The 15,172-nt window shown below is 41.1% G+C and overlaps 1 protein-coding gene across 3 annotated transcripts in view; it reads right to left on the bottom strand.

The window, feature by feature from the left end:
* The window catches only part of SPAG17 (sperm associated antigen 17), a 169,525-nt gene that overhangs the window by 46,239 nt on the left and 108,114 nt on the right, over positions 1-15,172 (bottom strand). For all 3 annotated transcript variants that reach the window (XR_016275138.1, XM_089488980.1, XM_089488981.1), the window contains 7 exons: positions 12,860-13,299; positions 11,841-11,967; positions 8,905-9,119; positions 8,551-8,695; positions 6,127-6,281; positions 5,229-5,420; positions 299-435 (listed from right to left, as the gene is read on the bottom strand). Coding sequence is in view for 2 of the 3 variants with exons in the window: in XM_089488980.1 (XP_089345106.1) it covers positions 299-435; positions 5,229-5,420; positions 6,127-6,281; positions 8,551-8,695; positions 8,905-9,119; positions 11,841-11,967; positions 12,860-13,299 (1,411 nt within the window). In the remaining variant the exon portion in view is untranslated. The remainder of the gene's footprint in view (positions 1-298; positions 436-5,228; positions 5,421-6,126; positions 6,282-8,550; positions 8,696-8,904; positions 9,120-11,840; positions 11,968-12,859; positions 13,300-15,172) is intronic.

The raw sequence follows: 15,172 nt of genomic DNA, 5'->3' as shown, positions 1-15,172 counted from the left end.
CATCAGAGCACCTTGTATTAAGAACGGAAGCATAGTGGTAGCCTTTGCTATTCTTTTAAATATGGCATAATATGGTAAGACATTCTCAGCAGCAGCAGTCCTGTAGCAGGTACATTTTTTTTCTTTTTCTTTCAATCGCTGTACCTTTCAGGGAAGGTTGTTTACCTAATTCCTGGACATGGCAACCACGAAGCCAAAGAACTTCCATTTAATCATGAGAAAGAAGAAATACTGAAGGGTCAATATTAGGCTTATGGAACAATTTATTTAGAGGAAACAATAGTCACTTGTTATTCACCTGGGCGCATGTTCCCCATATATGACTGGCATCTGTGTGTCTGTGGGCTCTGATTCCTTTTCATCATCATTATCATCATCATCATCATCATCATCAATGGTAGCAATGTATTCAGATGTGCTGCCATCTGCCATGACCTGCAATAAGAACAGAGTTGCATTTCTGTAACTAGTTCTCCTGGTCCCTTCTGAAACTTGGACATTTTTGACAGCATTTATGAAAACGCCACTTCTAAGTGTAACTGCTGAGAGGAGTTCGCAGGGACAGTGAGTCGCAAGCAGCCCCATGCTTTCTCTTCAAGAAGGTTGGGCTGGTGTAGAGTGGCATTTTTCACAAATAAATAGGCAATCCAATTAGTCTTCCTTTTGTAATATTTTATGGAAAGTTTCAATTGGGTTAAAGTCAGAGCTGAAGTGTGGCCAGATGGTATTGCACAAATCCATCACAACCAGAAATATTACCACGTGGACTGTGTGCTCCAAATGTGGTGGATAATGAAATAAATCAACAATGACAAATTCAAAACTCCCATCATAGTCAGAATGGTGCTCCACTCTGTATCAATAAGGCTGCACCCATACTGCAGAAATAACCCAGTTTGAAAGCATTTTAACCGCCTTGGCTCAATGCTATGGAATTTTGGGATTCGTAGTTTTGTGAGATGTTTATCCTTTTCTGTCAGGGAGCTCTGATACAACAACAAGCTACAAATCCTAAGATTCATTGAATAGAGCTATGACAGTTAAAGTGGTGTCAAAATGAATTACTTCTGCAGTATGATTGCAGCCAAAGAAAGAGAAAAAGAATTAGGAATCAATACCATTCATAACAGATAGTACAATTAACATGCCTTAGGGTTTACATATATAATGTCCATTTCCTCATTCTGTTTTTGCAGTCATAGGATCAACTAAAATACCTTTCCAAAAAGGTAACTGATATTTCAAATGTTGATATAAAAATGTTCCTTATAAATGAGAGAAAATGAGACAAAATCACTTCAGAATTGCCCATACGTTTCTCCCCTTCTATATTTCATCACATCATAGAATCTTAGTTGGAAGAGACCCCAAGGGCCATCCATTCCATCCCCGCTCTGCCACACAATCAAAGAGCTTCTAACAATGACCATCCAACCTCTGTTTAAAAATCTCCAAAAAAAGGAGAGTCCACTGCCTTTCAAGATGGTCTATTCCACTATCAAACAATTCTTACAATAAAGAAGTTTTTCCTAATGTATAGATAGAATCTCTTTTCTTGTAATTTGAACCCACTGGTTTGTGTTGTAGTTTCTGAAGCAGCAGAAAACAAGCTGGCTCCATCTTCTACATGCCATCCCTTCAGATATTTAAAGATGGCTATCATGCCAACACTCAGCCTTTTCTTCTTCAAGCTGGAATTACCCAGCTTCTCCATGCTGGGACCTCTCCAAGAATTCTCAACCGTTATTGGCAGTGTCTCTGAGATTAAAACAGCAAATTCCTTTAGTGCTCTTGGATGCTGCTGAAGTCACCTGGAAGCTGGTGACTTCACGCCGCCTGGTTGCCCATATATGGGCCAGCTTCCGGGTGCTCCGGTGGTGCTGCGTTTAGAAGCTGTATGCTGCACTGGAGTGGCAATTTGGCACTTCTTTTTGCACTGGCAAGAAGGTGGATTGGGACAGCAGCATGTGATTGCTGTGGCCTCAATCCAGCTTTCTCAGGGGCAGCTTCAAGCAGCCTCTTCTTCATGAAAGTGGAGATCATGGTCAAAGAAGCAAAATCTTTCTTGGTGGCACCACCTGCAGAGCCAGTTGTTCACTTCTAGTGCCCTTGGGCCATGTCCTTCAACAGAAAGACACAATGAAATAACCATCTCAGAACCAAAGTCCTTTACCTTCCTCATAGTCTCTTGCAATATGTTGAAGGCTATATCTTGCAGTATTGTTTGTTTCAATGCAAGTCAGAAGGAAAGGGTAGTGGTCGGTGGGCTTGATGGGTGTTCTTAGTATCTCTGTTACAGAATAGATCTTCACCTCTGGCACACAGCATACCTCTTCACACATCTATCAGACCCACCCACTACTTCTTTTATTCCACACAACAGGGAATTACTTACTACCACTTTTCTCCTTGCCAGACAGGAAATAGCTAAAAACTGGACAATGGTCACCTCCTTTGCCTTATAGCCCTGAAGCTGTTGGTTAAGGAGTTTACTGCACATGGCTTTTAAACTGCGATTACACTGGGAAAGTAGTGGCTTCAATGATATTCATGGCATGCCACCTACTCCGACCCATACCTGTTGTTCCCGATCCATCCATTTTCATTCACAGGGGAAAGCTGTGAATGACCTGGCAATTGCACAAGTTCCCATGCGTAAAATGTCCTTCTTGGGCAGTTATGGGATTGGAGGTCATGTGGTGTCAGTGTCTCCTCCTATCCTGCCCCCCCCTCAGTATTCCAAAGTGCCCTGATAACCTTTCTTTATTCTATCTATCTATCTATCTATCTATCTATCTATCTATCTATCTATCCTCTCTCTCTCTCTCCTTTTTTTTCTTTTCTTTTTAAAAAAACTTTTAAAGAATTAAATTGTGGCAGCAGAGCTCCGGAATAGCATGGAAAAACGGGAGAAAATGACCCCCCCAAAGGCATGCTGGGTAGGGCATATGGCAGGGAGGCAGGGCTAAGGTGCGACAGTGCCAGCAGACCCGGTCATGTGACTGCAAGAGATGCAGCAATGGCTGCCTAGAAATTGACATGTTCCCATTTTATTGTTACTTTTGCAACTGCTGCAAGGACGAGGCTCATGTGCAAAGTCCTGAGTCTATCAAGGAGTTTTGGCAGTTGACAGCAAGGGTGCCTGAAGGTCTAAGGCTACCGAAATCAATGATACCACTGTGCTTCGGTTTTAATATTGTCAGAGAACTGACATAGCAGAAAGGACAAAACTGAATGCAAAATGACTCAAATTCCTTGTGGAAACATGGTTCACTTTTGATTTGTAAATCAAGACATAACAGGGTTTCATTGTTTCCCTGTTTCTCATGGTCACATATGGAGAAATGTGTTTAATTAATTGGTTTTTTACTGTTTCCTTTTCCCATACCTTTCAATTTCCCATACTCTTCAATCCGATATGCTTGCAATTGTAAATTGTATTTTTGTTCTTTGTTTTTATAGTTCATCTTTATATTGTATTTAAACTTTATAAAAAGTTTGTTAAAAAAGAAAAAATATATATGTTGTTGTTAACTACCCCAACTCACAGCAATCCTATGGATGAGACTTCTCCAGTATCCTCTGTTCTCCACTGCTCTTCTTAGGTCCTGCAAACTCAGGGCCCTGTCCTCCCTGATTGAGTCCATCCATATGACATGCAGCCTTCTTCTCTTTCTGCTGCCCTCCACTTTTCCTAGCATCATTGTTTTTTCCAGTTAATCCTGCCGTCTCATTATGTAGCCAAAGTACAACAGCCTCAATTCGATCATCTTGGCTTCCAGGAAAAGTTTAGGCTTGATTTGTTTAAGGACCCATTTGTTTGTCTTTTTAGATGCCCATGGAATCCTCAGCATTCTTCTCCAGCACCATATTTCTGGACTAAATACAGGTGTCTACTGGTAAGGGTGCGGCTATTGCTGATAGTCAACGGCCATATTAAAAGATTTTCATTGCTGTTGACACTGTAACCAGTACTGGTAGAAGAAGGTTGTATGCCTGAAATTAAGAGTCATGAAGACTATAGAAGGGGCATGAATATTTAATTTGTAGGACTTGGCAGGGACAGTTCCAGGACTCATAAGGAAAGGCAAACATAAGTAATAAATACAAACGCAAATATACGTAATTCTAATTATGGCTGAGATATAAAATCATAGAATCATAGAGTTGGAAAAGACTTCAAGGGCCATTCAGTCCAATGCCATTCTGCCATGCAGGAACTCACAATCAAAGCACCCCCAACAGATGGCCATTCAGCATCTGTTGAAAGACTTCCAAAGGAGACTCCAGCACTCTCCAAGGGAGAGTCTTCCACTGTTGAACACCTCTTACTGTCAGAAAGTTTCTCCTACTGTTGTGGTGGAATCTCTTTTCTTATAGTTTGAATCCATTGTTCCAGGTCCTAGTATCTGGAGCAACAGCAAACAAGCTTGCTCCACCCTCAATATGACATCCCTTCAAATACCTAAACAGGGCTATCATATCACCCCCTAACCTTCTCTTCTTCAAGCTATAGCTTTAAGAACAAAATTTCATGAAGTGACCATTAGTATTTTGTACACAGGATGGTCCAAAAGAGACCAATTTTCATCTGAACTTCTGTTTTTATTTGCTTTGAACTGATTTCCTCAAAAGTGATCTCAACAGATCCACCACTGCCTGCATAGGTTTTGGAACCAATTTTGTAACAACACGACAGTGACAAAGTCTTTGCTTACAGGTGACTTTGATATGGTTGATACAACTGATAGTTATGGAAATCCAACTATATGGTGGGTGAGTGGACGGAGTGATAATAGTACCAAGGTTAATCCCATCCATTTCATCCAGATCTACCACAGGCCATCCTGGATGGAAGCAAGCTGGAAGGCAATTTTATCAGCCAGGGCACCATCTCTCTCATATAACCTGTTGGGTTTGAGAAGGGATCTTTCCTTGCTGATTTCCAATGTCACTAGTTTGATGAATGGCTGAGAAGTCCACAGAACAACAGACCAATCCAGAGATACACTCCAAGAAGGAAGGGAGCATACTTGACATTGCAGGCACAGCAGGGATAAATAGGGGAGGCACAGATCCATCAAAATTTGGTTTGGTTATGAAATGTCCTGAACAAGGCACTATAGGCACAGAACCTTTGTGTGTGAGTCCAAGAGACCACAAAGAACAAACAAACCATCTAAAACAAAGCTGCAAAACTGTTTCAAAAATAAAGTTTATTATTTTACCTTAAAAATGTTTCCAGCAGGATCCATCACTTCACAGACAGTGTCAGAGTTGTGTTTCATAAAGTATTTTCCCATTTGCTGGTCCTCAACACTGGATATAAATTCATTTTCATCTTTTTCAAATGCCTCAGGAGAATAAACTGCAGAACAATCTTCATCAATGAAGAGGCAGCCTTTGTTCATGGGTAATATCTACCATGACAAAAAAAAATGGGGAAAAGATTCAGTTCTCATTAAACAGACTAAATGTTAATAATAATGTCATAAAAGATATGGAAAAAAAGGATGAGTTATACAGTAAAAAGCATCACTTTAAACTTAGTATAAGTGATTATTTTTGTGTAGTTGTTTATGCTATCTAGTAATCTTCATTTCATTTTCTAGAACAGAAGTGAGCTACCTGTGTCTCCATTTTGTGTGCCCCACTGCTGTTGAATATATTCTGGCATAGCTGAGTTTTAATGTGCTGCAATAGGAAAAACCGATTTTAAAAAAGATATGCTCCTGGGAGCCTCCCTGAAACAAAATTCAGCTTAAAAGGAATGCACATCTACCCCACATACTTTGTTTAAGGTAAACCGTGGCTTTAATTTGCTACACCAATGAAATTTGGTGGTGCACTAATGGCAGCAGCAAATTTTGCAGCAATGGTTGTGAAGCAGAGTGTAATTTTAATGGCTTTGATGTGGGGGCAATGAGTCCACCCTACTTCCAGAGATTGTCCACCTGACTCTAGAATAACAACTCTTTCAGCATCTTTCAACATGTGAAATAATGATATTTATTGCTTTTATATCAAACTTCAAATAATGGGACTATTGGGATCTGGAAAGCAATAAAGCACACAGGACACTGTGATTTAAGAAGGTGGGACATCTGTGCTTATAGTAAGACTCACTTGGTACGTTCCTTGTGGCTTTGATATAATTGAGGTGCCATCAGCAAAAATAGCACAACAAGTGCTGTCCTCACAGTTTGTTATGACAGTTGCAAAATCTGGATTTTCTATACGCATACATTTCACCTTCCTGGTGATGGTCTGGGAGTTACCTTCTAAGAATGAAAGCAGACAAGCAGAACCTCAGAAGAGCATTTATACTGAATGTGAGAAAGTCTACTTTGAAGAGTGCAACATTATTTCTCATAAGTAGTCTTCTGCAATTGGATGCTCTCCAGATGTTTTGGACTACAACTCAAATTGGCCCAAGCCAATATGGCAACTGTCACGGATAAAGGGAGTTGCAGTCAAAAACATCTGGAAGTTGTTAGGTTAAGAAAGGATGCATGACATGGATGAATACATATACTGTACTTCAGAAGCTTGATGAAACACTAGCTAGACAAAATATTTATAAAACTGTTTATATCCCTCACTCTGTATCCTAGGAACTTTTAAGGTGGCTTACAATCAGAAAGCAAAACAAAACAATTAGAGCCAAAGTAACTTCTAATAAGAAACAGATTCAAGTTTTAAGAACTTCCGTATATACTCAACTATAAGTTGACCTAATGTATAAGTTGAGGACAGGTTTTGGGGCCAAAATAATGGATTTTGATATGACCAATGGATAAGTCAAGGGTAAAACTTAGGGCCATGTCACAAAGGATGTAAAGGATGATGCAAAGGAAAATGATGCTAAAGAAATTCTGGCAGACATAACTGTTTGTGCTAATCCTAAAGGCTGGATGGATGAGAGAGTAGAGGGGATCCATGATTCTTTTTGGTGCTCCTAGGATGGAGTAAGCTCTCGCCTTTTAGCACACCATTCAGAGAAAGGGGATGATTCCTTTTTTATATACATATATAAGAGTTAAAACATAGTACTTACATTGACCCGTGGATAAGTCAACCCAGTTTTTTTTGGGTCAGTTTTTTGACTAAAATTTCTAGACTTATGTATAAGTCTAGAAATTTCTAGACTTATGTATAAGTCTAGAAACTTATGTATAAGTCTAGAAATGTATAAGTCTAGAAATTTTAGTCAAAAAACTGACCCAAAAAATACTCAATGGAATAAGACTGGTTTCAAAGCAAGGTTGATGCCTATTAAGATTCCTAGGGCAGGGCATTCTACATCTTGGACACAGAAAAAAGCACACACCATGTCCCAGTCAACTAAATTTCTCATAGTGGTTGGATATGAACCTCCTCTGGGACATGTTGCATTTGGACAATGTGGAACAACTCTGGAAAAGGCACTCTGGCCTCAAAGTTTAGGCTTTGAAGAAAATACCAGAATTATGAGTTGAGCTCAGAAACAAACTGGAAGCATGAGGCCAATATCTCTGTCTGCTTTGTACCAAACTGTGGATTTCTGTTGCACCAGGGTCATCTATGTTATCATGACATTAGTGCTTCTGTTTTTTTTAATGGAAAGGTTCACGTGAGCATGTACTTGCTGCGATGCTACCTCTGAACAGGTAGGTTACCCTTGCAAATGTGGAGCTGCCTCTCAACTGAGCACACTCACCAGGTTCTCCGCATCACATCTCACCCAGAAGATGGCACGGCACATTACGTTATGTGGGACAAAACTGCATACAATTGTGCAAGAGATTTGTTAGGACAGTTTTGATTTCTGCTAATGTTTTGGTGACAGGTTGATGAAACTATGTGGACACTATTTAAAACTCTTGAGGTGTCAATGTCATAAAATGCCTACTGTGTAGCTTCTTCTTTCCACCTTCCTCCCTGGGGCCCTTCATGCCTGGAATGCTATTGAATTCATTGCAGAGACCAGCAGAGGAGTCTACAAGGCAAGGTGAGGCCTGCAAAGTAAAGGAGGAAGTGGAGGAAAAGAAAGTGGTCCCTCTCTCCTTGCTGTTGTTATTTGAACAGAGGTAACTTGTACAGCCTCTCTCAGTATTTTATATACTACCAAGATAAAGACTTTGGGGCTAGTAATTGTAAACTGGGGGCTTGGGAAAGAGCATCCCAGCTATAATCTGAATGGAGATGTGTTCTTCAACAAGTGTCTTCTTGTAGCAAAAAGGAGCTGTAATTCTTAATGTCCCCAAATTATGACAAAAACACACAATACTCCCCAAGTAAGATGGTAACTAAAGCTGATTGTGTTATGTGCTTACAAGTCAATTCCAACATCCATCATCATAGGGTTTTCCTGACAAGGTTTATTCAGAGGAGGTTTGCCATGGCCTTCCTCTAAGTGGATGTGTCCCTTCCCCAAGGTCATTCCGAGGGTTTCCGTGGCTGAGTGTGGATTCAAACGTTTGGCTTCCAGAATCCTAATCCAATACTCAAACCACACTGTCTCTCAATGAAATGCTTTGAAAAACTGTTACACTGAAATTAAATTTGTACCTGTTTCTTCACTGTCGTTAGCTACCATAGTTTCAACACAGTCTTGGAAGAATGTAGTTATTCTGGTGCCATCAGCATGATCTACTATTTTGGAACTATCTTTTTTTTCCACCACAACTACCCTGTCTTCTCTCATAGTCATTACCTGGAATAGCAGAATAATAATAATGAAGTTTCATGAATGGATTAATTTTGAGCATAGTCATCACGTGTACACACACAGACACAGACACACAGACACATGCGAAGCTAGAGTCTGGTCTTGCAAAAAGTCTACAGTGCTGTGACAGGACTAACTGTGAAAGAGAATTCTATGAAATGGTTATATAATGATAGATGGTAAAGTAGCATTACCGTTCCGTTAACGGGATCAGTGGCCTGGTAGGCCAACAGGGGCTTTAGGTCAAGTCGTTCTAATCCCTTGGTACCTATTTGAGTGCCCAAAGGGGTAGTAGTAATCCAAGTGCCCGCCAGGGCATCAGGGGGCTGTTCTGTATCAGACAGATGATCTTGAACAACTGCTTCAGCTGCTTCAACTTTTGCTAGAAGAGCACCCTTGGTATATTTCCCTAGAGAAGCAGACAAAAAAATTAGTAATTCTTACGTGCAATGGCAGTATTCTAAGTACTATTACTTATACTATCAAAATCATCATCACCCCATCTGTCAAGATTTTTCCCTCCAGCAACTGTTCTTCACCTTGCACAACCTACACAGAATGGCAGGTAGCTGGAAGACTTTATTTTCCTTGCTAGTCGCCACTATTTGAGTCCTGGTGGCACAGTGGTTAAATGCCTGTACTGCAGCCACTCACTCACAAACCATAAGGTTGTGAGTTCAATCCCAGCTAAGGTGGCTCAAGCTCAACTCAGGCTTGCATCCTTCTGAGGCTGCTAAAATGAGTACCCAGATTGTTGCGGGCAATTGGGGCGGGGTACAGACTGCCCAGAAGAGGCGCCTCCTCAGCGCCTCTCTCTGCTGCGCAGCTGCACCGCAGCATACAAATTGCGTGGCGCAGCTGCACAGCAGAAAAGGAACTCAAAAAAGCGGTTCCTTTTTGCTGTGCCACAAAGCACCAAAGACGGCGCATATATATGTGTGTGTGTGTGTGTGTGTGTGTGTGTGTATATATATATATATATATATATATATATATATAAATATATATATATGTCGCAGCTGCACAGCTCCGTATGGCAGCTGCGACGTAACAGTTACGTGTGCTGTGTGTAAGGTCCTGCGTAACGGTGGCGCGTGCACAATGTGCTAGGGTTGCAGAGCGTGTGCACACGCCACATCGAGACAACCCTAGCACATCGTGGATGCACCACAAAGGGCCCGTCTGGAGAGGGCCTTGGTTACACTTTGTAAACCACTTAGGGAATGCTTAAATGCACTGATAAGCAGTATAGAAATGTACTTGCTTTTGCTATTGGACTCATCTTACTCAGTTACTAAAGCTGGACCACAACAATCTCCCCCAGACAGCTTATCTGGAACCTTTTAATGTGCAGGCCCAAGAGACAGCTCTAACAATCCAGCTGCCAAGCTTCCAGTGTGAACTATGCTGAAAAGCAGACATTTGGTGCTATCAGATTGGGTGACACATTCCTTAGAAATATCATTACCTCGTTCAATTATTCACTATAGCTGCATTACAGAAAAAAATCCAGTTTGAAACCACTTTAACTGTCATGGCTCAATGCTATCGAATTCCAGGATTTGTCGTTTTGTGTGAGATTTAGCCTTCTGTGTCAGAGAGCTTTTGTGTCACAATGAACTATAAATTCCAGAATTCCATAGCACCGAGCCATGGCAGTTAAAGTGGTGTCAAACTGGATTTTTTCTGCAATGCATATGCAGCCTATATCCTAGTAAATGCAAACAACAAAAAGAATGTGAAGTCGAAGGCTTTCATGGCCGGCATCCATAGTTTTTTGTGGGTTTTTGGGGCTCTGTGGCCATGTTCTAGAAGAGTTTCTTCCTGACGTTTCGTCAGCATCTATGGCTGGCATCTTCAGAGGATGCTTGCCTGGAAAAAGTTGTGTGTGTGTGTGTGTGTGTGTATACACACACACACACACACACACAGACACAGCCTCACACAGTATATACCCAACTTTTTCCAGGCAAGCATCCTCTGAAGATGCCAGCCACAGATGCTGGTGAAACGTCAGGAAGAAACTCTTCTAGAACATGGCCACAGAGCCCCAAAAACCCACAAAAAACTAACAAAAAGAATCCCTTTAATTAACTTATGCTTGTACAAGCTGAGTATCCTTTATCCAAAATTCTTTGGACCAAAAGTGTTTTGCATTTTGGGGTTTGGAATATTAGCATATAAATGAGATAACTTGGAAATGGCCCCAAATCTAAATACAAAATTATATTATGTTTCATATAATTCACCTTAGACATAACCTGAAAATAATTTTCTACACAATATTTTAAATAATTTTGTGCATGAAATAGTTTGTGTACATATCAGCAATCAGAAAGAAAAGGTGTCACTATCTCAGCCACCCATATGGATAATTTTGGATTCTGGAATATTCTGGATTTTGGATTTCTAGATAAGGGATACTCAACCTGTATTGCTATTTGCTCAGATGAGTCCACTGTGTGAAGCTGTGTTGTCTATTTCGTGCTTTGTTTTCCTTAGTTGTGACAGGTGACAACTGAGATTATTCACTTTCTGCTATGGCTATGTTACTTGAATAATCTTGATATATTTTATTTGACATATTACTTGGATTAGAGGTACCTCAGACATTATTTGAGCAAGTGTGTTTCTTTCTTTTTAGCAAATCATGGTTTAATAACTGGCATTGTCATTTGAATTTCAAATCTGAAGTGGGATAATATGACTTTACCTGCAGTAACCATTTCATCATAAGTTTAGGAATCTTCTAAAACAAATGTATGCTCACTGTGCCAAAAGGACAACAAATATTTAATGTAGAAACCATGTTAAGACAGGTGTTGTAAAATGGTAAAAAGCAGCTAGGTATCCTGCTTCACTGCCACTAACATCACAGATCTATGGACCAACTCTGTTTTTCTCTAAGACTCTGTCCCCATTATATAATGAGATTCTTGGTCCAGATGTAAGGTAACATTTCATCTGTCCTTTTGATTTGGGGCTGCCATCTTGAAAGCAGAATAATGGTAAATCCGTAACATCATTTTCCTGAGCCTATGGGGGCCATGAAACATGAACTGGGAGCCAAGGGAACTTTAGTTTTGGTCACAGCTTCTATGATGAGTCCCTGGACTGGAGGGATACCTACTATTTTTCTTGGTGCTTATTTCAGGAGTGGGCAGGACTTCTGTGTGTGGTGTACTAGGTGCCGGTGGAGGAGGTATTACTGGGCCAGAATCAGGACTCCTAATCACCGTGCCATCAGCAAACAGTATCTTTGGATGAGCAAAACAAATACACTGTGTTAAAATTCTTAAAACAGTAACAAGTATATTTCAGAAAATATAGCTAAAATTGTTTTTTTAAAAAAAACAATGTGACAAAAACCAAGGAGGAAAATCATTTCAATTTAAAAAATAGAATAATTTTTTCTTAATTTTTCACTGTTTTGTAAGAAAAAAAATATTAAAACAGAATACAGCCACATGTTGATGGATTTTTCACACAGGGCAAGGAGATTACCACATGAGGCTTCTGTAGCACAGCAACTACATTTTTGAAGCATACACAAACATTCTGGTATTGAAGCAACCTTTACCACACTTCTGCTTCAGCACCAGTATGCCGCTGCACTGTATGTGGCTCTGGTCCCTGAGCTGCCCTGCTTCCTTCCCATTATTGCCATACTTGGGGCATGCCAGGATGGGATTGGGGGGGGGGGAGCTAGATCAGGCAGAGGAGAGTGACATGGTGTGAGGGGAAGGCAGGTCAGGTGGTAGGGGCACCAAGGGGGACAAGAAGACAGATCAGGTGGTGGGCGTAGCATGGGGAAGGGAGGTCAGGCAGCAGGGTGATGGGGTGGTGACAGGGGACACGGAAGAGACAGACTGTGCAGTGGTTTGCCTACTGGAGCACCTGTGGCACCACATGTGAAAGTGGAAGTGGGCTGCAGGATAACACATACTCTCTTGGTCTATTCTCCTCTAGATGGTGGGTATTCCCCTTAGCAAAATAATAGGTTAAGATATTTAGGAAGCAGTGCTATTAACTAAGGATATCCAAGCTTAACAAGGGAAATGAGGATTTTTGCTAAACCAGGGTTTTATGCTGCAGGTAATCGCCACCTCTAGTAAACTGTAATAAACTTGAATTTAAACTAATGCCAACCTGGGTGGATCCATCCAACATGGTCTTTATAACAGTCCCTTGTCTGGTAATAACTCTGGATATTTCCTGCTCTACTGGTTTCTTCACTGTTTTGTGCAGCTGTGAATGTTTCACTCTTTGTGGATAGCTTTGCCTAATAAGGATTTCTAAAGCAGATTCTTTGGTCTTGTCCACATTGTCTCCTTCTCCTTCTGCTTCTGCTTTGTCTTCAGTGGCCTCGTTTCTTATGACCCCATCTGTTGCAAATTCATCAGTGGATTTAGCTTCATCTGCCATGTTAATATTTACTTTGATCTTGCTTGCTATGTCCTCGCTGCCCTTATCCTGTTCTTCTTTGGCTTCTTGTATCCTGATTTCATCTTTCTTGGCTTTGTCCAAATTAGCCTCATCTATTTTGTTTTCTTCATTATTGTTCTTGTCCTTGTCTCCCTTTTCTTCACCTTTCACATACCAAAACATGACTTTCATTAACAGGGTATAATTATTTCAACAACAATCATATATACAATTTTACAGAGTTTACTGATTATCAAGAAAACTAGTCAATAACAGTAAGTAATGTATTGAAAAAGCAGGCACCAGTATGTGAATGTGACTAGGAAGAGATTCTATCAAATCTATTCATGTCTGAGACAACAAGGACACAAGAATGTGGGAGGCCTTCTGGCCACCTGCACCTTCTCGTACTCCTATTCCTAATGCTTATTGTTTGTCTAGATGAGAGGTTCTAAACCTTTTCTTTACTAGAGATCCCCTTTAAATACATTTTGTGTGCTGTGGGACCCCCAAGACTTAACTTGAGATTTAAAACAACAACAACAACCACCACCTTAACACTGAATAATTAATCATTACACCATCCACTGAACCTTCCCTCGGAGGTACAGGAGAAGACTTTTCTCCCGCCTCTTCTGTCCAGTTTGTGGCTGGAGTACATTGAATGGCAACATGCAGGCCATCCATCCAGCCAGCCATTGTTTTGGTTTCTGTGATGCGGCCATCCCATCTCAGGGAGGAAGCTGAGCAACAGTGAAGCGACCACGCAACAGGAACCAAGGCAAAGGTTGGCTGGCTGGGCCTGCGCATTGGTGTTTAATATGCTGGAAGGCTGTAGAGGACTGAACTCTGCTCCCCAGAAGAAAAGAATCGTGCCCAAAAAGAGACTTGTGTACATGAACTGTGCATCCTCCTTGCTCTCCTCTCTTCTCTGTCTCCTTTCCTGCCAATAGTGTCAGAGTCATAGCTGTCGGGTTACAGGAAACCTGTCCCAGAAGATAAAAAGCCTCTTTGTGAGTTACTGGCTGTATAGCAGTGTCTTTATCACACCAGCAGCAGTCTCTGCATGGGATGAATTTTCCTGTGCAGCCTGGAGCTGAGTTTCACGACAGAAACTTCTGCTGGCATTTCCTGGTCTAAGTGCATGTCTTCTGCATGTTTACATGTTTGATTCTTGTTTCTGCATGCTCCAACAAATAGTCCCTTACCTCTCTTTCCCACCTTGGCCAAACCTCAAACTCTTCCACCTCCACCTTTTTTTCTTCTTCCTAGGTTATTTCTGTCTCCATCAAAGCATTCTGAGGAGTATGACAGAATCACAGGATCAGGGGAGCAGACTTCCATGTGCATAAACTCTGCTCCCCATAAGTGGTGATCTGAAAACATTGTCCAAAAATGGATTTATGCACATGGAAGTCTGCTCCCCCGAGCCTGTGATTCTATCATACTCCTCAGAATGTTTTGATGAAGACTGAAATAACCTGGGAAGAAGAAAAGAGGTGGAGGAGGAAGAGTTTGAGGTTTGGCCAAGGTGGGAAAAAGGTATGGGACTATTGACAGGAAAGGAGACAGAGAGGAGAGGAGAGGAGAGGAGAGTGAGGAGGATGCAGAGTAGGCAGGTGGCAATGGAGAGCTGCTTTGTGTGTAAATGCCTTGGTTAATTCTAAATTAAGTTAGTATGCAAAGGGATCTTGTAGCACCCCTGAAACTAAGTGAAAGAGAAAAGTTTTGAAGACCTGAGCATTCCTCAGATGCATTGGATGGCACCAGAAATTGGAAGACAGGTGTGTGTGCAGGGGTAATGGAGAGGGCGAAGGAAGAGGGGCAGAGATAAGCTGCCAAATACTCCTCGGCAAAGCGTGAAGATGTGTTTTCACAGGGCAAAGAAGCCTAGACTTTTGTTTGTTGCTAGCAGGATTGTTGCGAATTCTGCAGAAATCCCTCAGGGAAGTTTTTGTAGTGTCACAACATCCTTGGCCTGTTTAGAGACTTGAAAGCCAACTTTGCTTTCTTCATAAACATGCTTCTTAGGAAACA

The sequence above is a fragment of the Sceloporus occidentalis genome, unplaced genomic scaffold, assembly GCF_023333645.1.
Source record: "Sceloporus occidentalis isolate IW3139 unplaced genomic scaffold, rSceOcc1.0.p SCAF_1, whole genome shotgun sequence".
In the NCBI taxonomy this organism is placed as follows: Eukaryota; Metazoa; Chordata; class Lepidosauria; order Squamata; family Phrynosomatidae; genus Sceloporus; species Sceloporus occidentalis.
The sequence above is the reverse complement of the archived record's forward strand: the minus strand, read 5'-3'. Positions and strand labels throughout refer to the sequence as shown.